We start from the raw sequence: 24,949 nt of genomic DNA on the forward strand, positions 1-24,949 counted from the left end.
CCCTGAGACCAAGAATTAGAGCCCACAAGACTACCACTCACATGACTTCCACAGCGCCAGGCTGTGGCGAACTTTTCATATATTTCACTTTGAAATTTATGCCTATGCAAATTAGGACTCACAAATTTAGACGAATCAGTTAGCGGCGCTTCGCGCCGAATACTGAGATTTTCATCATTTCCAATATTGTTTTCTGTTGCACTGATGAAGGTTGCCCTTTGAGCATCTGAAACAGCTGTCTGCTTTTAATAATATTTTTGTGCTCTTTAACGTTGTCTACCTTAGTTCGTATTTTAGCACAAAGGTCGCCCACTTGTGTATTTTCATAAGAGATAATTAGGCATAAAACCCTTTACGTAAAACACTCACTTCCTGTAGCAACACATCAATCATGTTCGGAAAATTTTATTGCTCCTTTGAAATTTGAAAAAACAAGATTATTAAAAGATAATTTTAAGTAATTCCTTTTATTAATGAAACATAACAGAAGAATTTAAAAAATCTATTCCTATCTATATTTAGATCAGCAGAGGAAAACATTTTTGAAGGAGTGCTATTTTCGGAGGCAAAAAAATTATGTTAACCATTACCTAATTTTCCATACTAAAAAATATAAAACAAGTATTTAAAGACTCATTAAGGTATTTTTATGCAAATAGCATCGATATTTCTTGCAAGATTTTTGTAGATGTTGTGTAGTTATTATTAAAAGATACCAATTTTGGGATATTTACATTTTATTAAAACCACAATATACAGTAAATTATTGATTCCTGTAATTAAATAACAAACATAACAGTTCATAAAAAAAATCAATCTTTTAAAAAAGGATTTTTGACTGTGATATCAGTTCCTTCAATTTCGTAACTTAAATATTCCCAAGATCGGTTGTTTCTGCACTCATGTCCACATTTTGTAGATGAGCACTTTGGGCATTTGAACCAACATCCGTCACAAGTTCTGTCTAAGCAATCACATAAATCAGCTTTGGATTCTAAATGTATCCCATTTTCATCATACTTCGCATTGTGTTTAGAATTTTCTGGTTTCTTAGACCTAAAAAAATTGACCATTTTTTAATTGAAATATTCAAATACTAGAAAAAATAATGTGTATAAAAACAAATACAATTTTCAAATACAAAAATAAAGTATTTATGTATCAGGCAAACTATGCTAATGCACATTGCAGAAATTTAATTTATATAGGATATTACATACATTGGTGTCCAAAAGTTTTAACTCGTAAAATATGGTGGGGGGGGAGTAAATATCAATAAAATTGTCCACAATCACTTTTTAAAGGTGAAACTGTGTGCACTTACAAAACATTTCAGTAAATGTTGGCACGTGCAAAATATGTGTACAAGTCAGAATAAGTATGAAAGTGTTCCCCAAGCTATTAAATACGGTGATATGATCTCTCAGATCTCGGGGTTTCAATCATTACAAACGCCTTTTAACATAAAATATATTTCATAACAAGAAGGATGATGATGATGTTACAGTGTTATGGAGGAAACTGATTAGAAACTAACTGATTTTACATTGCTGCGCAGAGCGCCATCTATTGAGTTATAGAAATTATAATTAGTATGGAGAAATAATATTAACACAAGCCATGAGGATATCAGGTAGGTTATGTGCAATTGTTGAGCTGGGTAGGGAAGATACTTTAATTATTAGAATTAAAATTTTATGTTGCAAGCCTATAAGCTATTTTTTGTTCAATAGGATTGTTTTTACTCCAATAATTCTAGTATAAAAAGAGTAGGTGTGAAAAAGGCACAGCAATTAAAAAAAAAGAAAGACACAGGACACTAACAATATTCAACCTATTTTTTTTGCAGCGGTGTTTAAAAGTCAAACTCAAAAATAAAAGTCAACACAAATGGAAACAATGCCCTTGTTAGCCCTTTTTTTTCACTCTTAGATAATGCTCTCACATTAAGAACCCAAATTATATGACTGGTTTTGCTTTTATATTAGTCTCTATCTTTAGTTTAGGAATCCTTTTTCAATTGAACAAATTAAACTTGCACAGGCATCAATAACTCTTTAAACCAACCAACTTCATGTGGATTTAGTACTTAATCTCCTCATTAGAAAGAAAGTGACCACCAAATTAATTTTTTTAAAGATATCAAACTGTGCAAAATTTAATTTTGAATTCTGAATGAATTTCATCGCCATCGCTACCATTAAATAAAAAGAAGAAAAAAAAGACACAATTTCTTAAATATTGCAATATTTCTCCAGCCAAACTTTTCTTTCTCTTTATTCTCTACTACAGCAGGGTCTGAAGCAGAAAGTAAGTGTAATCAACCTGACTTCATTACCACCTTCTCCTGATTCAGAAATTTTTGTGATAGAGCAATAACTTGTACAGATTTTAGCAGGTTTGGCAAGCATCTATAACTAAATTAACAAGTTAAATGTGAATAGTTACAATCTCCGAGGCAGAATCACAGTGATACGGCGGCATTGTCGCAGAACGTTACAGAGTTCTTGCAGAATGATTTTTCTTTTGAAAAGTTTTTCTACAGAAATTTACTAATATTTGCATCATGCATTTAGATAATCACTTTTTGACGTTCTCAATTTACGACGATAGTATAGTAAATCGATGTAATATTTCGATTGTATTTTCGGCAATTATTGATATTGATTTTCATGTAGATTTTAACTATTCCGATATATTTCAAACAATATAGAAAATTCGAGTCATGATTTGAGTATTTACTTTTTAAGGCAATAATTTTATCGAATTTTTGCAGTTACTGCTATTGATTTCTCCATAGTTTTTAAATCCGATATTTTTAATTCGATATTATTCATTACAACAACGTAATCTCATAGCGAAACACACATCTGAGGAGCCAGATTCGTGTGATTTTGTCGTCAATCTTTTTCTACAACGGATTTCATGATTTTTAATTATATATTTTATTGTGATAATTATTTACAAAATGCAAAGAAGGAAATAATTTGTGAGTCAGCTCCCCCACGAAATGCGAGAATATCACCAATAATATTAGAAGAAAAAAAAAATTGTATGTTTTATTAAAAAAATTATATAGTTTTACAGTGCTTTTGTTATTTTAAATTTGTAACATATATGTTTGTTATTATTAAAAGTATCTAGCAGAAAGATACTAGTAATATTGAGTTTTGTCGCAGATTGCTCGAAAAAATTCTGCCACAGGGGTTACAATTACTTATCTATGGCAGATACTGGAATGCTAGGGAACAGTTGCAGACACTGCTAACTGACTGATTTTCTGTTTATGTTTATATTTGTATTGTTAATATTCTATTTAATGTTGTTTTTGTTTTTTTGTTCTAATTGTTTTTGTATTTCGAATGTTTTAATTTTTTTTATTTGTTGTTATTACTTATGGGTTTGTGCGGAGTGATTTTACACTCCAGCGAATGATATATATCAAGTGTTGCTGCTAGAAATTTTAACAATAAAAAAAATTATCAAAATATTAGCTTGAACATGTGAACCTAGATGATAAAAAGGGGAATTTAAAGTTTATTCAAGAGTAACATTTATTTTATAAAAATAATAAACATATAAATAAATTTCAAGAACTAAGTATCTGAAATTATACTTACGAATTATCGGAACTTCCAGCATTTCGACTTTCTGTTGATCTAGTTTTGCTTGCTCTCTAAAAAATGAAGCAAAAACATTAAATTATAAGTAATGTATAGTAATTACTGCAACTCAAATAATATTCTATAACCATATGAAGCGATTGATTAATTTTCTGACACTAAATTTAAGTGTAGATTAAGCGCTGATGACATGGACAATGACATCAGCAGATAGACAATGTCTTTTAAAATTATTATAATAGAAAAACTTTTACATGGAAATTTATAATTGGAACATAAATTTAGAGATCCAAACAAGCTGGAATTTGTCTAATGTTATAAACAAAAATAAATTAAAACAATATTAAAAAACTTTTGACAGTTACAGAAAGTAAACAGCGTCTTTAAAAATTAATAGTATAATAGAAAAAATTATATAGTACAGAAATTAAACCCAATTTTATGTTGAAATCGCTCAGTAATAATCGAAATAATTGGAGAGTACACACGAGAAACATGACACATGTGCGAGTGATAGACATAAAAATGATAAAAAAAATTAATTTAAAAAACAAATGTATCCTAATATTACTTAACAGTTTATTAAAAAAAGAAATTGTAGAAAAGATTGTAAGAAAAATACCAAGTAAATTCCAAAGAAAAATTAAGTTTTATTAACAGAGCATGAGCTGCAAGCATATAAAACCTATAATATAGCATGATAACAAAAAGAAAACAAGAACGAAGCACAGAAAACAAAAATTTTAAAAGGAAATATTAATTAAAGGGATTTTAAATAAAAGATTAGATATTAAAAGCTTGTGCATTTTGGGGATATTTACGTATCTTAATCTGTTGAGCTAATGACAATCACCAAGGTGCCAAATAAATTCTAAACTTGCAATTTTTTAAAAAAAAAAAAAACATGTAGATGTTTGTCCGGGGTGGTTTTGAGTTGGTCCCTTTCTGTGATTTTTTTTTTCTCTTCAGTTTCTCGCTGGCCTCTGCTCGGAAGTATCCAAGACTTGGTGATTATTCTGTCACTGATCAGGATGCAGAAATCTCCCCTGTATTTTTTTAGGAAATGGTTGACAATAATGGTTGAAAGTATTACTTAAAATATGTTACAAAACTAAAATCACAAGTTGAAGTTTTTTCTTTTTAGTTGCCATATTTTAAAAGAAAAAAATTCATTATGTTATTGTAACGGAAATATAAGTATAAATTATAATATATTTTATTTTTTTATGTATTTTTCTTCTCTTTTAGATAAGCAGGAATGTAGATACAACCTGAAATTAAATTACATAAAATTCATATAAAAGAGTTATGAAGTACCACAATTCTAAGCCTATTTATAACTTACAATATTAAAATAAACAATAGAAATAAAACTCCAAAGCTAAAACTCCTAAAATTTCTCAGAATTGTGGAATAACTTTCACAATATAGACTTATAGTAAAATATAGACAACATAGTGAAATTTATTGTTATAGTAGTAACCTACTAATAACAAAAAATTTTACTAAATTTAAAAATTTTATATAAGAGGAAGGTTATTTTAAGTGTGAAAATTTCAGTATAAAATTAATTTTTGTGTTTTGGTTTTCAACTTAAATACATTGATTGGTTCAGCTATGGATTTTAATCTAACTTTACCTTATTTTCAGACATAGCTTTTATACAATCTATCGATTTTGTTGGGGGAAAAAACAATGCAAATAGTTTTAAAACAGTAATCTAAATGATTGCTATGTTAATCATACCAAGCTTTTATACATTTGTTTTGTCATTAAATGATTTTGTCTACCTACTTCTGTACTACCAATAGCTTATCTAGAATTGCCACTTGCGAATAAAAATAAATTTAATTTAACGACAAAGTAAACAACCGAATTAAATCTCTGATCCCAGTTCATTATGCCACCGCGGAAATGAACTCATGATTTTGACGTCAGTTTTGCGTTGCCATATTAACATTTTAATACAGATCACGTTTTCTTGCTTTCACTTTCTACGGTCTTTAGAGGAAGTCATTGTCGTCTGCTTCAGAATGGTGGTACCTGTGGAAACACCAGCTTCAAATGATAACGAACCACATTTATTACTAAGGAGTACGTTTCTGGAAAATTTAAATTCTAAAGGAAATTACGGTACGTAGAAGTTTATTATACTTTTGCCTGGTTAAAACTTTAATTGCGTTGAAATGTATGCTTAAGTTTTTGTACTGTACTTGGGTTATTTTTGTAACTTTTTTTCCTTTAAAATTTAACTATTAGTTAAAATTTCGGCTATATTTTGCTACGAACTTCTTAGTTTAAAATTATGCAAGCTTATTTCAAGCCATTTTTCTTTTCTTAACCTTTGAGTTCTAAAATTTACGATGTTTTCTGACATATCGTCATAGCTTCTAATTATTAATATCCTTGTTTCATAACTATTCTAACTACAATTTAAAATTTTTATTTACAAATGGTATGTATTTTCATCGTCCCAATTTCTTTAAAATTTTTTAAACCGAACAGCCAAGATTTTTATGTACTAGTGCAGCAAAATTCAATATATTAATATATACTCCAACGTTTGAGGTTTATAAAAAAAAATTCCGGTGGAACGAAAACCGGAGTTTCGAAAACAATAACATTTACCAAACTTTTATGAGAACATAAGTTCAGAACCATTTGATTTGACCTTTAATATGTCCGTTTAAACTTTTTATAAATAGTGATAGAGTGGACAATTTTCTAGTAAATCTTTATTATTAAAATAATAAAATATTACATTTGCTACCACTAAGAAAGATTTCTGCAACTACAGCAATTGAAATGGAGTTCGAACGTATGTATTATGTTTTATTTTGGTGAAAATAAAAAATTTATCATTTTATGGTACTTTGTTAAACAAGCTTTTACAATTTCACAAATAGGTTTGTCTTAGGTTGTGTGTATTGATACAGGACAGTTCCATTGTAAAAGAATAACATTTATAGAGAAAAAAAAATGACAGTACTTGGTTAAAATTACAAAATAAAATTCAGATTTGGACAAATTTAGTCATCATTATATTAGACTACATCGCTCATGGGCTGCAACAGTAGAACAACTTAAAAAACATGCTGTTTTGGACTAATAACAGGTGTAAATATGAAAATACATCCTTTTCAGCAGCAATACTAGCACAACTCATAGTTCAACTTGAAGGTAATCTTCCTAAAAGAGGAGCATTCTACTTCTTTATTTATGATCAACAAAGCTGTAAAGATCAAACTTTAATTATCAGCGAGTATAACCTTGTTTATCTTAGCTCTTATCAAGTGTCAGATTCATGAAAATCATTGAAGGAAAACTGTAATTGATAAGCACCTAAAAATTAGTTTGGAATTTTGTAAATACTATAAATTTTTTTATCGAAGGTTTTCGAAAATTAGGAAACGTTTCTTTTCTGTCTCCAATTTAAAACTTGCTGGCTTTATCCATCTACTAATTTATTTATTTTTTAAATTCATTGAACTTAAATTTATTTTGCAATTAAAAAAATTATGTTACTTTATCAATCTAATTTATAACAATACTTTTATCATAAGGAGTTGTGTGTCATCTTTACTTTTTTTATTTTAAAAAAAGGTCATTAAGTTTTAATTCGTTTCTACTAACTCATCTATTTTTGAAAATTACTTCTGATCGTTCTCCACACTCAACATTTGTGCTTTACTTGTGATTAGAAACAGCTTAAAATCAATAGGTACCTATTTAATTTAGCATTTATACCATTAATGTTGCACTTTTGTTAAAGTTGGTACATATTATTAGTTTGAATTTAGTTAGATTTGTATTTAATTGTATAAACTAATTTAGATTTGTATTTAATAGCTCGATTTTGATAAGCTTTTGAAAGGGCCAATTTATTTAATTATTGTTCATTATTTAACTTGTAATTTTTAATTGCATTCCTTCATTTTAGTAAGATTTTTTTTTTGTTTTATTATAAAGTTAAAATTTGCATGATATTTTACCCCAGTGATTCAAGTTATGAAACTCTAAGGGTATTCTTTTTTTTCCAATAATTAAAATAACATATTTCAAAGATATTGTGCTACTAGACCAGTTTGTTACCCAGGGTTTGAATACCTTTTGGAAAAGTTGTTTTTTTCAAGACATGTGGTGTTAATATTTCTCAATGTTAATAATAATTTCTAAAACTCAACAGATGGCGCTCTGCTCACTAATGTGAAATCATTAATTGTAATTAGTTTTCCTCCATGCCTCTGTATCATGAACATCTTCCATGTTTTTGTTATTAAATATATTATGTTAAAGGCGTTTGTAATGATATAAAACCCCGAAATCATCGTATTTAACAACATGGTTACCTATAAACTAAAAATGATCAGTACAATTGTTTAGCAACAAATATTAGCTTTAATTTAAGAACATAAAATGTGATATAATACAAAAAAATAATTAAGTTTCTCTTCATATTTACTCTTTTACAAAAATAACTTATTTTACTTTTACATAAAATATAATATCTGTAACCTATTACTAGTGTTTTATTTTTTAACGAAGTGTTATATTATTTAATGAATGTCTAATTTTCTATCTTAAATATAAATATGTACTCTTAAATCTTTATAAATTATGTATACTTATTATTTTTAGTTTATTCCATCTTCCATTTAAAAAAAATTAATTCACATAGTTTATTTAATTTTTATAAATTATTAATTTTCCAGAAATTAATTTCATTTTCTTACTTTACGAGTGTGCAATTAGATAATTGCACTGGTAAATTCAGTTAATTTAATAATTTACTTCTGATTAAATTTTTATTTCTTTTTTTATGGAGGGGGAGGAGTATATTAAAAAAAATTTTAATTTTAAATTTTACTATTTTATAAAAGTATTTTTTTAAAAATACTTTTTATTAAAAAATGTACCTTTAAATAAATGTTCATGTTCTCATAATTTTCAGTTAAAGATCTAAAAAAAGTTGTTAATCAGTTAATCAAGCTGTTTATCAGTTAATCATTTTTTTTTTTTAGTTTGATTTTTGAGGGAAAGTTATACACAGATTGGAATTTTGATAATGAATGAGAAGTACTTTTTGAAATGTACACATAAAATAGTAGGAGAGGGTAATTTGAAAATTGTTAAGGGTGAAATTCAGTTAATTTCAAGTCAAATCAGTAATATTACATATTTTGATAAAGTTTAACAGTGGTTTTTCTGAACTCTTAAGTGTCCTTTTCTCGGAGGAAGCACTGTGCCCTTTTTATTTCTTAGGGAAGGACTCTGCCTTTATTGATGTAATTTTTAGAGGTGCACCAGATACCTGGCCAGAATTTATTTACCCGGACTAGCAAAGGAATTTCACTACCCAGATTCCAGTACTTGGAACTGGTTTTAAGTCACAAGAACATTACTGGGTATCCAGTGTTAGGTAGCTCTAATTTATGTTTAACAAAATCATTCAAAATTATAGTAACCTTAAAAAATTATTCATATGTAGTTTTTGGAAGTCATGTCTTGTATTCTATCTGTCTTAGTACTCAAGCTGAACTGACTGTTTAAGCATGACATATTTTACTGTTGTGCAGAATTTTAATTCAAGAAAACATTGGTAAACTAAACACCACCTGTTATATGAAGATCGTTATATGAAATGTTATGATATCTGCTCAAATCTTGTGCTTAAAGTCATTATTCCATGCAAATTTTAATTTTGTAATGTATAAAAATACCTGTATTTTTTGTTTTGTTTGTTTTATAAATTGGACCGAAAACTTACCTCAAACCTCATATTCTCTTGTTGGTATAGTTAAGCATAAATCTGAATCTTTTCTTCTCGAAATATTAATACTTTTCATTATATAAATTAAATTTAGAATGCTCTAATTTAAGTGTATAAATTTAATAATTCAATTCTCTTAACTTTAAGTTAAATCTGTTTATTATTAGTTAGTATTATTAGTTTTACTAATTACAGTCAAATCTCGATATCTCGAACTTGAAGGGAGAAGAGAAAAAAAATTCGAGATATCGAAAATCGCATTTTATCAGTTGGTAGAATCAAGAAAAATGCTCTTTACATAACTTATTTACTATTCCATATTTATTCTAAAACACTTTTTACTCTTTCCTTTTTAAAAAAATATTCAATTGTTTGCTTTAGAGATGTGTAAGAAAGTTTGTCTGTAACACTTTCTAAGTGGACTATAGCTTTAAATGTCTCGTCTGACATATTCGGCTGCCTCTCAATAAATCTCCTTACAGTGTCCACTGCAGAAAGTGCTTGTTTATTAGTAACATTGGGCGGTAAATCTTCGATTTCCTCATCCTTTTCTTCTGATGGTTCACAAGAAGCTTTCGTTTGAGCGATAATATCATTGTCACCCCACTGACCACACACTGTTACTGCATCTACGTTTACAAAGTCATGAAATTCCATGTCATCAAGCTTCATCAATCTGTTCCAATCATTTTCGGTGCAGTTTTCAGCGGAATTAAGGATATTGATTGTTTGACTACTTTCGTGATCTTTAATGAATCCAGACTTCTTAAAGCCATTCATTATCGTAGAGGAAGACACATCTATCCATGCCTTGTCAGCCATTCTTAATTTTTTTTTGAATATTTTTTTAATTTTAGAAAAAAATCTACATTATTTATAGAAAAAAATTCGAGTTAGTGAGGATTTAAAGAAAAATTTCGTAAAATCAAGTTTTTTTTAACATTGAGTGTATAGGAAATTTGGTTCGAGAAATCGAGGTTCGAGTTTGCGAGGTTCGACTGTATAATAATTAAATTAATATAAAATTTTAAATTGAAGTTAAAAAGCTTTAATTTAAACTATTGAAAATTTTGTTTGGTCCTTTTTTTTATTGCTAAATTTAATGTCAAAACTGCCAAAATATTTTTTTCTGATCAGGACAGCTAAACTATTTTCTTTAAAATTGTTTTAAAACTATTCAGCACATTTTTTTCACCTGTTAATAATTCTTAACTCTGGTTTTCGAGGGTGTAGTAGATCAATTGCAGTTCTGCTCAAAATTGTGTATATGTGGGACCCCTAAAAGACAAGATAATGTTATGTTTAAATTGTTCACGTATATTATTCAATTCTATAGCGTATGTGATGCGTCAATAGCTATATTTATTTACTTTCATGGAATTGTGCTATCTCGTTCGAAATTTGAAATGACAGTTTTCTTATCATAGCTTTTATTCAATTTTTGTGTGATCCAGATTACAAGGAAATAGTCAACAAAATAGATAATCTCCTAGTTTATGTGTTTGTTGCGTTGCAGAAAAAATGCACGTTTTTCTTCTGGCGTGCTCCGAGTTTGTATTAATTTTTACTTTTTTTTTCTAGCATCTGTTCCGCCATGCCACGTAATTATATTTTAAAAAATTCAAACCGAACTCTATTGGTAAAAAAGTTGTCTTGACGAAAAAGGAAATTAAAAGTAAAAAGGAGAAAATATAATGTATCATGCTTTAACGTTATCTAATATTGCAGGGATGTCTGTATTAGTTTTCGGTCCGGACAAACAAGGGCCTCATAAAAGATCAGGGGAATAAATATTTAGTATTCTTTGAAAAATTGCTCACAGGTAAAATTCAGATTATGAAAAATTTAAGTTTCATTTTCTTATGAAAATTTTTTCTTTCCATAATAAGTCCTTACAAATTGTTTTCTGAATTAGGATAATTTTCTGTTCCATCTTCCCGTTTTCAAAATTTTTGGTCTTCACTCAACATCATACTTGACGTACTTTTAAAAAAATAGTTTTAAATTTGATAATTGAATTAAATAGAAATATTTACAAGGAAATCAGTCAAATTCTCGGTTAACTTGTGAAGGAACTATAAAACATTTTTATTTATCTAAATCGTTTTTATTTAAAGAAAATAGTTTTTATTTATAAACATTAGCAATTCGAAAGTATTTTGAAATTAGTTGAAAAATTATTTATGAAAGCAACCAAATTCATTTGGCATTCAGATCAGGTTCCATTTAACACTTTTAATTAAAAACTTTTGTATCAATCTCTTAAAAGGTAATTTTATTTCTTTAAGTTGTACAAAATCTGATATACTTTAAGTTATTGTTGGAATTTCAAATGGTTTGAAACATTCTTTTTCGCTCACAAGTTCTTCAATAACAAACGTTGCTAAAAAAGAAAAGAAAATTTAATTTTTTTATTATCATTACTAATGTGAATGAGTTTGGGTATTTTCGATTTTTCCCTACGGTTCTAAAATCTCGTTATTAGACACTCGATAACTAATTTTTTAAAATATATTTTTGTTTATTGTAATTTTTTTTTGTTGTTGTTGTTGATCAGTTTTAAGTTGAATGATGCTAATATTACATTGCTAAGTGTAATATCTATATTTAAATTTCATTAAACGAAACAGAATTTAGTTTTTAGAAAATCAAACTAATCTATTTTTTTTAAGAAATTAGTTTTTATTTTCTAACTCTCTTGAGTTTAAGAGGTTTTTATTTCTTTTTGTCAGATTAGATGTTTATTAAAATTCTCTTAGCACGAATTTCTTTTCAATATGTTAATTTTATTGCAGCATGCAACGCTTTTCCTCCTTTGATTTATTAGATATAAATTGTAGTATTTCGACCTTTGATTGTTTAAATACATCATGCGAGTTAATAAAAATTCCAATTCATATTCGTTTTTATATCATTTTTTTATTAATATTGTAACACATTCACTGAAAAATGGCCTTGAAATACTGTGGACGAACCTTATACAGTTTACTTAGTTCTTTTTCTTTTGAAAGTCCTTTGACAGAATAATTTCGCAGACTTACCTGAACTAGATTGTTTTCAACATGCTGAATGAGGAAATTTATTTGTTCTATTCTGTCCTTGAAATCTCTTTTTGTCTATTGGCTATTTAAACAGTGTTATCGTCCAGAATCTTATATTTATTTGTTCGAATGAAACATACTTTATTAATTGTCCGAATAATTGAATAACCCTAACAATTGACCTTATATGATTAGCATAAATTGTTTATTTCTTACTTTATCAGTGATCAGTTGCGCAGCCGTGGGTTAGTTTAAGTTTAAAGGTTGTGATAACCAATACAGAAAAAAGAAGTCGTCTGCGTTTAAGCATAAGTCTAAATAAATCTAAAGTTATAAGGAAGAAAGCTTAAAAATTAACAATTTAAGTTTTTGAATGGTTATGAAAAACAGAAATGGTACCATCGAGCCCAGCGTTTAGCGGTAATCGCTGATGAGTTCAAAAATTCTCCGTCACAAAAGTTCATGTGTTTCATCATTTATAAATTTTAATATTTTTATAAAATTAATGGTGCCTAATTTAAACATTTATCATTTAATTATTCATAATCAGGTTTTTCGCACTAAAAAAATTCATGGAAAATTTTTAATTAAAACGCCTTTCAGAAAACCACTTTTTTTATTTTAATGCTTTAAAATTGTTAATGCCTAGACATGTTAATGCCTAGTTAAGAAATAAAATATTTTAAAGACGTTTTATTTTTAGGTGAAGACTGTTTCAAAGACTCCCAGGAAACCTATGGGATCTTTTTCCTTTTCTTTTAATTGTTCCTCCGTCCCTTTTGGTTTTGTCGGATTCTGTTTTTAGCATCGTTTAATTTTTTTATTAAATATCGTGTTTAGCGCAACATAGTCGCAGCCAGCTCTTGGTTCACTGACACATAACATTCAATCAATTTAATTTCAGTACATAACAAACTTTTGGTTTTTTTCTCTTTAAATTAAATCTACACATTTTTGAGAGTCAAAACAATATACGTTTGTACGATTTTCAACTTTCTTCATTATGTATAAATTAGTGGTATTAAATAGAAGGAATTTAGGGAATTCATATTGATAGACGTGGATGGGTTTTACATGTTATTTAAAATTTTTACAATTCTGGAACTATTTCTAACCTTTAAACAGTTTTTTCCTCGTTTGGTTGTTACACAGCTGATGTGAAGTTTAAAATCTTTAACACAACTGATCAAATAATTTTGTAGGAAATAATATATGTATGAAACGAATAATCGGTATTCGGCCTTTTAGCCTAATATTCGGTTGGCCGAATGTTTGGCAAGTTATTTTTTGGCAAGGCATTTTTTTGGCTTTACAGTAAAAGTGTTTTCAATATACTATCTTTTAACGTTATATTAATTTTTTTCTCCGAGAGATGGTACTTTTTTTTCTTTTTATCTTTATTTCTAAGGCTTAAGAGGATTTTCTTTCTATTTCTTTTTTTCACGTTTACATTTTCCCCCCTTTTAAATAGCTGTTAGTTTTTTATTACTTTTTTTTTTATCTTAAACATTTCTAATTGATAACAATTTTTCCTTTTACCCTATATTTTTTTATCATGACAACTTATTAATGGATATAAAAATATTTATTAAATTTTTAAACGAAATATTGCTATTCAGCAATATATATTATATTATGCTTAATATTCGATCGACTTTTTTGGCCCTAATATTCGGTATTCGAACAAAATGCTCAAATTATGCTGATTAATTTAAAATAAGTTATCTTTGAATTTTTACAAACAAATTATTCTTTATTCATCATTTAGTTTAATAACAGGGCTCTTGCTATTGCTAACGCACAAAAACGCGTAGAGGGCCAAAATAAGGGGTGGGGGATGCGTTTCATGAGACTTGCGAACTAAATCTAAAACTATCCACTAAAAATATTTGTTTTCTTCACGTAAAGGTCGCTGCATTCTTATTTTTCATGATCAACCATAGCCAACATTTTTAAAACAATGTTATAGTTAATTTCCAAATGTCGAAATGTGGTGAAATTAAGAGTAGTTAATGATACGAAAGGAAGTTGAAATGAATAATTTCATTTTACTTGAAAAATTTTTCTCAATTAACCCTTCTTTATAATATTGAAAGAAAATGAAGTTTGGCAGCGTTTTGAAAGCTGTGGTAATATTAAATTGTTTTGCTAAAGTATTTTATTAAATAAACAAAAGTGCGCCCGAAGGAAATTATAATATAAAAAACAAGATATAATTTGAAGGGCATAATTGTAGGTTTTTTTAAAATTCCTATTGAAGAAAAAAAAGAAAGCTTTTCACATGGTGTTTTAATTTGGGCCAATTTTAAAAAAAAATTATATTATCGTATACAATCATCTTCAATCTACACTAGAATAAATAGAATCGTTAAATCATTTGAACTATCAGTGCAAAAAAATAAGTTAGAGATTTACAATGTGAAAAAAAAAATCGTCTGGAATAACTTTATTTCTAATGATCGGATTTTCACGTACTATTAAAGTTTTAATGGTTCAAAAGGTTGACTCAATTCTCAAATATGCTATTTAATTAGTGCTAACAATTAAAATATTGAATCAAACACACAAGCGTACGTTCTCAGCACATCTTTTTTTCAACGGATTTGATCTGTGGCCATCTGTAATAGAGGGGAGGGGGTGGAATAGCTGCAATGCGAAATTGGTTGCATCTTTACTTTTTTGCATTTTTGGTCATCTTTAAAACTTATTGCACAACTCATACTCTTGCACTTATTTATAAAACTAGTTAGCCTAAAGACAGTCATAGAAAAAAATTATATTTTATTTAATAGCTAAAAGAAACTTGAATTGTCAGGCAAAAAAATTTTTTGGAAATTTTAAGTTTCAAAATTTGAACGAAATCGGTCGGATCGTTTTGGAAAAGTAATATTTAAAAATGTGCCTTTTTTTAAAAAAAATTTTTATTAGTGCCAAACTTTTTAACCGATTACGTTTAAATTTTGTATTTTATCATTTGAAATTTATATTAAAAAAAATGCCTCACAATGCAAATTTTTTCCGAGTATTATTAAATAAAACAACGAAATTTTAATAATTAAACTATTTTACTATGTAGCTATTTTTGGGAGCTATTAGTTATTTCATAAATAAGTTAAGAACTTTTTTTAATCATAAAATAAGTTTTTGAGGTACCCGTAAATGCAAAAAGTGAAATTAACATTAGGGGACCTAAGCATTCGTTCTCTCTCTCTCTTGACTAAACAATTATCACCTTATTTTCTAGATTGTGATTGCATATCCACTCCCCTTATATTGTGGAGCAAGAATTTTGACAAAGAAATGTTTATGCAGAAGTCTTCTTTGTGTCGCATTCTGTAACTTATGGTTGGCTCTATCTAACATGTTTGGCTCTTAAAAGCGTTTTTATTTAATTTTTTTCCCTTAATATTTTGGTTTTTCTTAATATATTTTGTTTTGGTATGAAGGATGATTGAAAGGAATTATCTATAAAAATTAATGCAATAGTTAAAAAAGAGGACTTGAGGGAAAAGGAACAAAAAACACAATGCAGTTGTCATCTTTTGGAAAATCTGGAGTTCCCCTTCTGACATTTTTTTTATTATAGTCTGGTTTTTCCTGTTGTATTTTGTTGAAATGTTAAAATAAATTGGTTATATATAATGTTACAATTCGAAAAATTGATCTTATTTTTTGTGGTTGGTTTTAAAATATTTTTGTGAAACTTCCCTATTAAATTACTTATTATAAGAGAATTTTGAGTTCAATTAAGGCTGTATTAATTAACCTTGTAAAATGATATTAGTGTACTGAATTAGTAATTTGATCTTTTTATGTTTAACCTTTAATTGAGGTAAAACAGGTTTTAATTATGTACCTTTAAGATGTACATTTTTAAAGTATTTCAAACATTATAGCAAATTTTTAATTATTGGTATCCCATTTTTCCCTCTAACTTTTCAATGATAGCTGGGTCCTTGGGACCCAGGTTAAATTAAACTGTGTGGAAACTTAGTATCTAGTAATTTTTTTTATACATTTTAAGAATTGAATTAAGACTGTTAATTTATTAAATTTAAATGAAGCTGTTTCTTTTTCAGATGACTATGAGCAGTGTGACATTGATAAAATCAGAAATGATGATGCTTACTGTAAAAGATATATTAATCATAAAAAAGGAAACTTTGATGCTGCTCTTGAAATGGTTGATGAAGCCTTGAAGTGGAGGAAAAGTTTTGGTGTCAAAGGTATTTACTTCTTTTTATGAAATCTATTTATTTTTACATTTATTATGTACTGTGTAAGTTTTTTTTTTTGTACTTTCCTCAATAATTGCATGATGTAGAATATTGGATTTCAAAGTTGTTAAAAATATTTTTACAGAGTAAAAAAAAAAAATCCTGTTCAAGTATCCCTTATTTTATTAAAAGTATGAAAAATAAAATGTGTGCAGGGTAAATATATATTCCAGGATTCTAAAAACTTGCTTTTCTTTGATTGAAAAAAAATTATTCTAACAGATGCATCTTTTACATTATATTTCTTTGTAATTAACTTTAATTTATCTTAAATTTTTATTTATCTGATTTTTATTTCTTTTATTTATCTTTATTTATCTTGCACTTTTGCTAATAATTTATCATTCTTGTATCATGCTAATAATCAATCTTTTTTTTATATAACTTTAAATATTTAATTCGTAATACATAGATAATTCATATTTACTTTATTGCCTCCCAGAGGCTCTTCTCCATGAGTTTGTGTCCTTTGCTTTAAGTGATTGCTGAATACCTCTTGGGACTGTCTTAGTTTTTGAGTTTGTTATTATTAAAATGTTGCTTTATATGAATTCTCTGGAATATTGTTTCTACAAAATTGTGACAGGCTCATCTTGTACTTTTTCCTAAATCTCCAATGTTCATACCTTTTTCTTTTTAAAACTTAAATCACAAATTAATACCAATTATTATTATATCCAAACTTTTGATTCTATGAACATACTTGCTGATTAACTCAGATTTGCTGTAGTAACGAACTTAATAATCAAATCTGTATGCAGCAGTTTTTAAACTTTGAACATTTTGAAATACTAAAACCTATATCACAATTCACAAATGCTCTTAACTACATCTGTGCTGCTGAATTAAAAACTAATCCATGAAACAATTAACAGTATCTGGCTGCTACCTTCTGTAAACAAATTAAATATAAAACATTTTCTATATTCCGATTGGGGGAATTGTAAACGATTGTTTTCTTTTTTCATGTATCACCCTAATGGCGATGGACTGTGAATTTTCTTAAATAATTTAGGTGTTACTTTTTATCAGAATTTAATGTTGTGTATTGAATTTATAAATAAGATACTTTTATGTTATATTGAGAAAGTTAGTTTCTAAAATGAAGTGTGAACTGTATTTAAGTCTTTTATAAGTAAGTCTTAGATTATTTTTAAGTTTTAAAGTTGATATCAATTTATAGTATTCTATGCCAATTTATAGTTGAAAATTTGTAATTTTGAATTAATAAATTTAATGAATTTGTGTTAAAAATTGAATAACGTTATTCTGTGATTAATATATTTTTCTTTGTTAGATGTGACTGCAGCCTCTATACCTCGTGAATTCTTTGAAGCGAAAGCTGTTTTTCCTTACAATAAAGATAAGGAAAACAATCCAATAAGTAATGTGATTCTTTTCTCATAAAATTTATTGTTTGTTTGAATATTGTTATGTTAATAAGTGTATAATATTTTTAAGTACAGAACTTATAATAGGTGTTTAATTTTAAAATATTTTTGACTCTGAATTAACAAAATGAATTAAAAGTGAAAAACAGTATGCTCACTGTGGTTATTTATAGTAATAAAAACTGAATTTTTTTTTTTCTGTTTGAGGTCTGAAAAAATTAAATACAATTTAAAATACAAACTGGCGATCTTTCTTTTAATCCTTTGTCAGAATACATTTTTGTGCAATTAAAATTATTTTCGACATTACTACTTTATCAGGGATTATGAAGTTAAACTTTTAAACCTCTAATTGTTTTATATTATTGGAACTCAGATGTTGATCAAGCTAATTATGTATTTGTTATTTATGATCACGTAAAAATAACTTAATTTAAAATTATTGCCTTGTGATAATTTCTGCAAAGTTTAATTAGCATTGTAGAAATAGTTCTAGTATTTTTTTTTTGTAATGTTAAATATTTTTTGCAGTCATGCTTCTTGTGAGGTTTCATAAAAAGGCCCCAGATTTTGCAAAAGAACTTCGGCGTTTTGTAATTTATTGGGTTGAATTGATGGAGGAACAAACAAAAGGAGGTAGAATGTCTGTCATCATGAGCTGTGAAGGAGCTGGTTTAAGTAATCTTGTAAGCAATTTGTGTTTTTCTCCTAAAACTATTATAATATAATGCGCATTTAATTTCTTTTACTTTAATTTGTACTTTATTAAATCCTGGAATACATGTTTTTTCTTTTTCTTGGAGGTAAACTAAAAACATAAACTTAAACTAGCAATGTAATGCTCTTCGTAAAAATTTTTTTTCATTTTTATAATTTAATTTTGAATTTGCTTTGGCTAAATATTTTATGTAATTTATATACTTTTAATTGAATTATACTTAAGAACAATGTTTATAAAATTTTATTCATATGCTTACTCTTCCAATTTGAGTCTTTAATAATTATGGCAGTAAAAAAGTCCATGCACAGTTGGAAAGTGTAGTGTGGAGAGTGAGTAATTACTACCACTCTATGGTCTAAATTGTGGTTGCATAGTGCACATATGCAGTTTTGTCTCTGGATTATCACTACAACCATCCCTGATTATAACCAAAATGTTTTATCGTGGTTGTAGTTTAATATTGACAATAAATGAAAGTTTTATGGGTACAATATGATTTAAAAGAAAAATATATTATCATTTTTTAACATGCATAAGAGTATTAACCTTATTTAACAATTTGTCTTTTTTTCCCCGCATAATTTGGTTGGTTTGCTTGTACTTAATGTAATTTTTTTTCTAATTTTTTTTTCTTTAAAGGATCTGGATCTTATAAAGTTCTTAATCACTTTGTTCAGATCTTACTATCCTGACAGTTTAGGTAAGCAAGAATTTTTTTTTAACCATTGTGAATAAAAAAAATATTCTGATATAGAAAACTTCACTTTTTTTCCAATTTTTTTATTGTAATAGTTACAATGCTTGAGGTTGTTTTTTAAATTATTTAAACTGTGCTAGAATATTATATTTTATTTCCTTATGTTAAATTGCAAGTTTATTCAATTTTAAAATTTTTTTAAGATTTGTTTAAATATATTTCCATACTTTAATACTTAAAGAACTTCAAACCAAAAATAAAATGGCATAATTTTTAAAAACTTATTCAATATTTAGTTTATTGTAGAATTTTTCCTATAATACTCATTATAAATGTTTTCTTCAATTTCGTAGCTCATATATTGATTTATGAATTTCCATGGATCTTGAACCGTAAGTTTCTTTAATTTCTTCCTTTAAATCTGTTTTCTTAAATAAATTTGGACTATAATATTCTGTTTAAACTATTTTAACTAAAATATTGTGTTTCTTATTAGATTAAAAACTGAATTTTTTTTAAAATGCAGTTGCCTGTTAAGACTAGTTTCTTAGGTATTGTAAAATAAACTTCTAAAGGTTTTTGAAAAATAAAAGTGAAGTAAAAATCAATCTTAAAAATTGATGGCAATTTTGTTCTTATCTTTACTTTGTAGCTAAAAACATAGTGTACCAAAAACAAATTAGTATTAAATTGAGAATCAACTAGTAAGCTAAGAATTAACTTATACTTTATATAAGTTTCTGTACATGTAAAGAATTATTACTCTTGGTTTGTTTATTCCCTTATTTTACTGAATTAGCATTAATTAATGAAATCAGAAATAAGATGGACATACTTTTTGAATAAATTTTCTAAAAGTATAAGTTGAATCAGAACAGCTTAATTTTTTTTTTTTACTTTGTTAATATTAATGATTAAGAAGAGAAGATTTTCAAGATGTAATTTACATATTTAGGAATATAAAAAATTATAAATTTAAAAACAATTTGTCTTCATCCCTTTCGTAACAGTGTTTTTTTTCTTATAACCCATTGTTTTTCTCTTTTTGGGATCTAATTTATTTGCAAGATGTTATAAAAAGATAACATTTCGTGCAATAAATGGAAGATAAATACATTTAATTTTATAAAATGCATAAAAAAGTTGGTGATAAGAGCATAAGTGTTCATTTACCTGAATATGATATTTTTGAACATAGTTATGCAGCTATTTTTTAGAAGAATCTGTTTTTAGAAGTTAAATTTAATTTTATAAAATTTAACTTTTAAAATATAAATATTTTGCATTCTTTTATATGAACAATTTCAAATGTTTATTTTTTTTTTTCTCAAATAAAGGAAAATTTTTACTCACCAATGTATTCTCATATTGATTATCTATTTACCAAAAAGCGATTTTGACTGAATAATAAATATTTGACCAAATAATTGTATAAATAATAAATCACTCTGTATTCAGCAGAAAATGCTACGACTAAATAATTTCCAATAACATTATGTATTTTATAAGCTATTTTTAAATATTTTATAATAGTAATGAATTCAAATTAATCTTTGACCTTGTGATGGAATATTTCACGTGTCAGTGTAAAACTGTGCACCAATGATAAAATCCAAGCGTGCATTGAGTTTGTGCTTGGTTTTTCTTTAGTTTTAGTGTAGTTTTCTAAAGTAAGGCATGAGGTAACTTCTTAAATATTTTCAAATTATTATATGCAGTTAAACTAAAACTTTTTGTTAGAAAATTGCTTCTAAAATATTTTATTTTAATCAATTACTTTCTTAATCAATTTTATTATTAAACCTAATTTATTTTTTAGTCTTACTAATTGATCTGTCAAATAATAGTGACCATGTGACAGCATTAATTTAAGTTTAATTTTAAATTTTGAAAGTAGTAAATATAGAGTAATAGTACTTCATAAATAATGTAATTCATAGTAATTCTGCATAGTAATTCACAAATAATTGCATAGATATTAACATACATTAGTATCTTTACCCTTACTGTTAAAAGTTTGTTTTATAATGATTGATACACTATTACTTGATATTTTTATGCTAAATATCATATAGTTAACAACTTTCAGTTTCTTAATATGCAAACTATCTGATAAATTTAGCAACAATCTAATATGTATATGGCAGCTTTGTACCTAATTTATTTGCATTTTTTGTTTTATTTAATAAAGGTATTTAATTTTTGAAATTTTAGCCGCGTGGAAGATCATAAAAGCCTGGTTACCTGAAGACTTTGTAGAAAAGATTAAGTTTGTGAACAAAACCACCGTCCAAAATTTCGTAACAGCTGAGAATCTTCCTGTAGATATGGGTGGGACTGTGAGTATAATTAAGTTAGTTTAGTATTAATTATTGTATGTTTTAATTTTCTTTCGGAAAATACTTTAAAATGAAAAAATTGGAAATGCAGTTGAATCTCAGTAAACTTTGACGCCCTCATGACTTTACCTGATGTAGTAAACTAATGTTAACTAAATTTTAATTATTTTTAAATAAATACACATATAATTAGAAGCAAGAAATTAATGTGTATTTAAGCTTAGTAATATATTTAAAATTGAAAGAAAATTTCATAGAAACATAAAATATTTAAATCTTGCATGAAAATAAAATCCCACTCATGTCAGTCAAAATTCAATGTTGATGGCATGATGTCTCAAACAATGTTTTCAGCTAATCATCCATATATTAACTATTATTGAAAATTCTTTGAGCTATGAAGGGTTCAAAAATCAGGTCATAATACAATCTAACTCATTTAAGCAAGTGTTACAAAGACTTTGACAATATCTACATGTTAGGCATCATGCCCCATTTGATTCTTAAATATGGTAGTCAATACCATTCAATTGCACAATACAATTATGTCAATGAAATCCACAATAATGTAATCAGCCATTAGCTTCTAAAATGTTCTTTTCTGTTGTACACACAAAAATTTCCCCATCACCTAAATATATTTTATCTATTAAAGAAGCGAATGCAAAATTAATATTTAAAATAGTGTCTGATAAAAAAAGTAGTGTAAAATAGTCTGATAAAAAAAGTATCTGCCTTCAAGAAGAGATTTATAATCTTTTGTGCTTCAAATTATCGTCCCATGTCTGATATAGTTTCCATACTAAGGAGGGAATATATCTCTATGTATATGTTGACCCTTATTAAGATTTAACTTTTGGGGGTTAGGAAACGTATACACTGGGATATACAGTAATTGTTTGCTTGTCGACAGCCCTGGCAGATTTTGAAAATTGACATACTTTTTACATGTGCATGTTGACAGAGTTGAATTGGGACAAACCTTTTTTTTAGCGAACTGTCAGTGCAGATTAGGTGAGGTTTACCTATAATTATTATAGACTAAGTAGGTTTAATCTTTTATTTTAAATAATGCAGGTTTAATCTTTTATTTTTTAAAGTACAGAGTTTATTTTGAATAATGCATTTCAAAAAATAGTAAAAAAAATTCTGTAGAAGAGTTTTACTTTGAAGCCCTGATTTTTATTCTATTATAAAAATATTCATTTGTTAATTTTGTCTTAGTTATTTAGTACCAGAATTTTTTTTTATTCTGCAGTCTTTAAGATATGAAAACTGTGGTGAGTAAATTAATGCGTACCTGCCAACTCTACTGGATTTTCCAGTAGAATACTGGGTTTTGCTAGTTTCTCCTGGTCTACTGGTTTAATAAAAATTTTCCTGGTTTTTGTATATTTTAGAAAATTCTTTAAAATTGAGAAAGCTTCCTGAAATAATCCATTGAAATAGAATTTTTGCATGAATTATAGCTTGCCAGAATATTTAAATAAGTATTACTAATATATAATGAAGCGAGCCTCATTTGTAGAAATCTGTTTAAAACTTTTTTTTGTTCTAAAATATTCAGTTTATCATTATCCAGAACTCCCTTTTTTCATCAATTAAAAAATCTTAATTATTTTTTATGAATTAAATGCCTATTGCTATTCAAAATTATGAGTAAACATAATACACAACTTTTCAAGCATATTTAATGCCAATCATGAGTGGAAATATTGCAGCTTTTCTTTTTGACTATAAAAATACCTATGTGTAAAATGTTTAGTACATTATGCAACAATTTATATTTCGTAAAATCGACTGGATTTTTTTTTCATATCTATGTTGGCAGCTATGGTATTATAATCTTTAATGCGTATACTATTGGAGCGAACATGACAGAGCTTTTTTCCACTTCCTGTCGATTCTGGACAAGCTAAGAGAGGTCACAGGTTATTGTGACATCGTCACAAATATTTTTTAAAAGTTCAGTTTGTAAACGCTCCTCTTTTTTGTGTTCTTGCATTCTTGGAATGAGCAGAATTCATCCACAATTGTCCTCTTTGAACACCGTGGGAGAGATCGATAGATTTATGGTTTAGTTTATGCATACTTCGCCTTTGGTGCTTTTAAATTCAAAATGCTGGCTGCGAATCATGAATCGGACAGAAATATACTGCTTGTTGCAGGAATTGGCAGGTGGTATATAAACCAAGATGTTTGACATTTTATCCAGCCTAAGATGTTTTAAGACAACCATTAAGATTTTTTTTCTTGGCTCTTAAGTCAAAGGGGTTCTCATATGATACCCTATTTAAACCTTCGAAGATCCTTCCATTCCTGTTATCTTTTTTTGAAGCAGCAACATCAGTAAACTATTTTTACCAGCCACTTTCACGGTTCCTGTGTTGCGCTTAGCCACTTGATACCTTCAGATTACTCTCCATGCCTGCTTAAAGATGATATAATTGAGCAAAGTCTAATAAAGGAATTCTTTTGAAGAGATGCTCTGTAGTTTTTTTTATGTATACTTTTGTAATCAGTGCAACCCAATAGATCAAACCCCCCATGACCGTGCAAGTGCCGGTTCTATCCTCAAATTTTAAAAGTTTTTTTAATTGTGTTTATAACATTGTTCTTTCAAAATAAATAAATAATCTGATCATTTTACGTTGGCCTTTTTCTAATTATGTTTACTTAAATACAAGACTAAAATCCCTTAAAAAATCTGATTTTCCTTTTTTTCTTAATAATACTACCTGTAAAATATGCTACCTAAATTTTTAATGGCACAATCTTGATTTTGTCCAATTAGAATAGTCAAAAAATAGATCAAACAAGTAAAATTTTGTTACTAATTTTATGTCATAAGGAAACTTTTTTTTAACTTAAAATAAGCACTTAAATGTTTTTTATAAATACATATATGGAATACTTATACAAGCCTTTCTAGAAGCCTTTTCCAGACAGAGTTAATGTGTTATTATTCCTGAAAGCAAAACTCGTTAAGAAAGTCCTAAAAATTACGTGGCATCATGTTTTTGAATAAAATAAATATTCCCTTTGGAATAATATTCAGTTATGTAAAAGAAATCTTGCTACTAATTCCCT

At 27.1% G+C, this 24,949-nt stretch overlaps 2 protein-coding genes across 4 annotated transcripts in view; one reads left to right on the forward strand and one right to left on the reverse strand.

The window, feature by feature from the left end:
• Window positions 1–719: 719 nt before the first annotated feature.
• Window positions 720–5,411, reverse strand: LOC107440266 (ARL14 effector protein). Its single transcript, XM_016053145.2, has 3 exons — window positions 5,263–5,411; window positions 3,621–3,676; window positions 720–1,056 (listed from the first exon to the last, which is right to left on the reverse strand). Exons 1-3 carry the CDS (start codon window positions 5,275–5,277, stop codon window positions 813–815), a joined length of 315 nt encoding a protein of 104 aa, XP_015908631.1. The 5' UTR covers window positions 5,278–5,411; the 3' UTR covers window positions 720–812.
• Window positions 5,412–5,578: 167 nt separating this feature from the next.
• LOC107440265 (motile sperm domain-containing protein 2) overlaps window positions 5,579–24,949 on the forward strand; it is a 28,127-nt gene continuing 8,756 nt past the window's right edge. Inside the window, exons 1-7 of one of the 3 annotated variants that reach the window (XM_016053144.3) lie at window positions 5,579–5,756; window positions 16,514–16,660; window positions 18,009–18,095; window positions 18,634–18,788; window positions 19,463–19,523; window positions 19,874–19,912; window positions 21,735–21,859. In XM_016053144.3, coding sequence (XP_015908630.2) covers window positions 5,657–5,756; window positions 16,514–16,660; window positions 18,009–18,095; window positions 18,634–18,788; window positions 19,463–19,523; window positions 19,874–19,912; window positions 21,735–21,859 — 714 coding nt within the window. In that variant the 5' untranslated portion in view covers window positions 5,579–5,656. The remainder of the gene's footprint in view (window positions 5,757–16,513; window positions 16,661–18,008; window positions 18,096–18,633; window positions 18,789–19,462; window positions 19,524–19,873; window positions 19,913–21,734; window positions 21,860–24,949) is intronic. The other 2 variants (XM_016053143.3, XM_043041467.2) reach the window with 2 other exon arrangements.

This window comes from Parasteatoda tepidariorum, chromosome 3, assembly GCF_043381705.1.
Source record: "Parasteatoda tepidariorum isolate YZ-2023 chromosome 3, CAS_Ptep_4.0, whole genome shotgun sequence".
NCBI classification, from domain to species: domain Eukaryota; kingdom Metazoa; phylum Arthropoda; class Arachnida; order Araneae; family Theridiidae; genus Parasteatoda; species Parasteatoda tepidariorum.

Coding starts and splice junctions, on each gene's coding strand:
- LOC107440266 (XM_016053145.2), bottom strand. Junction 1,057..3,620: donor GCTGGAAGTTCCGATAATTC/GTAAGTATAATT, acceptor CAATTTTTTTAG/GTCTAAGAAACCAGAAAATT.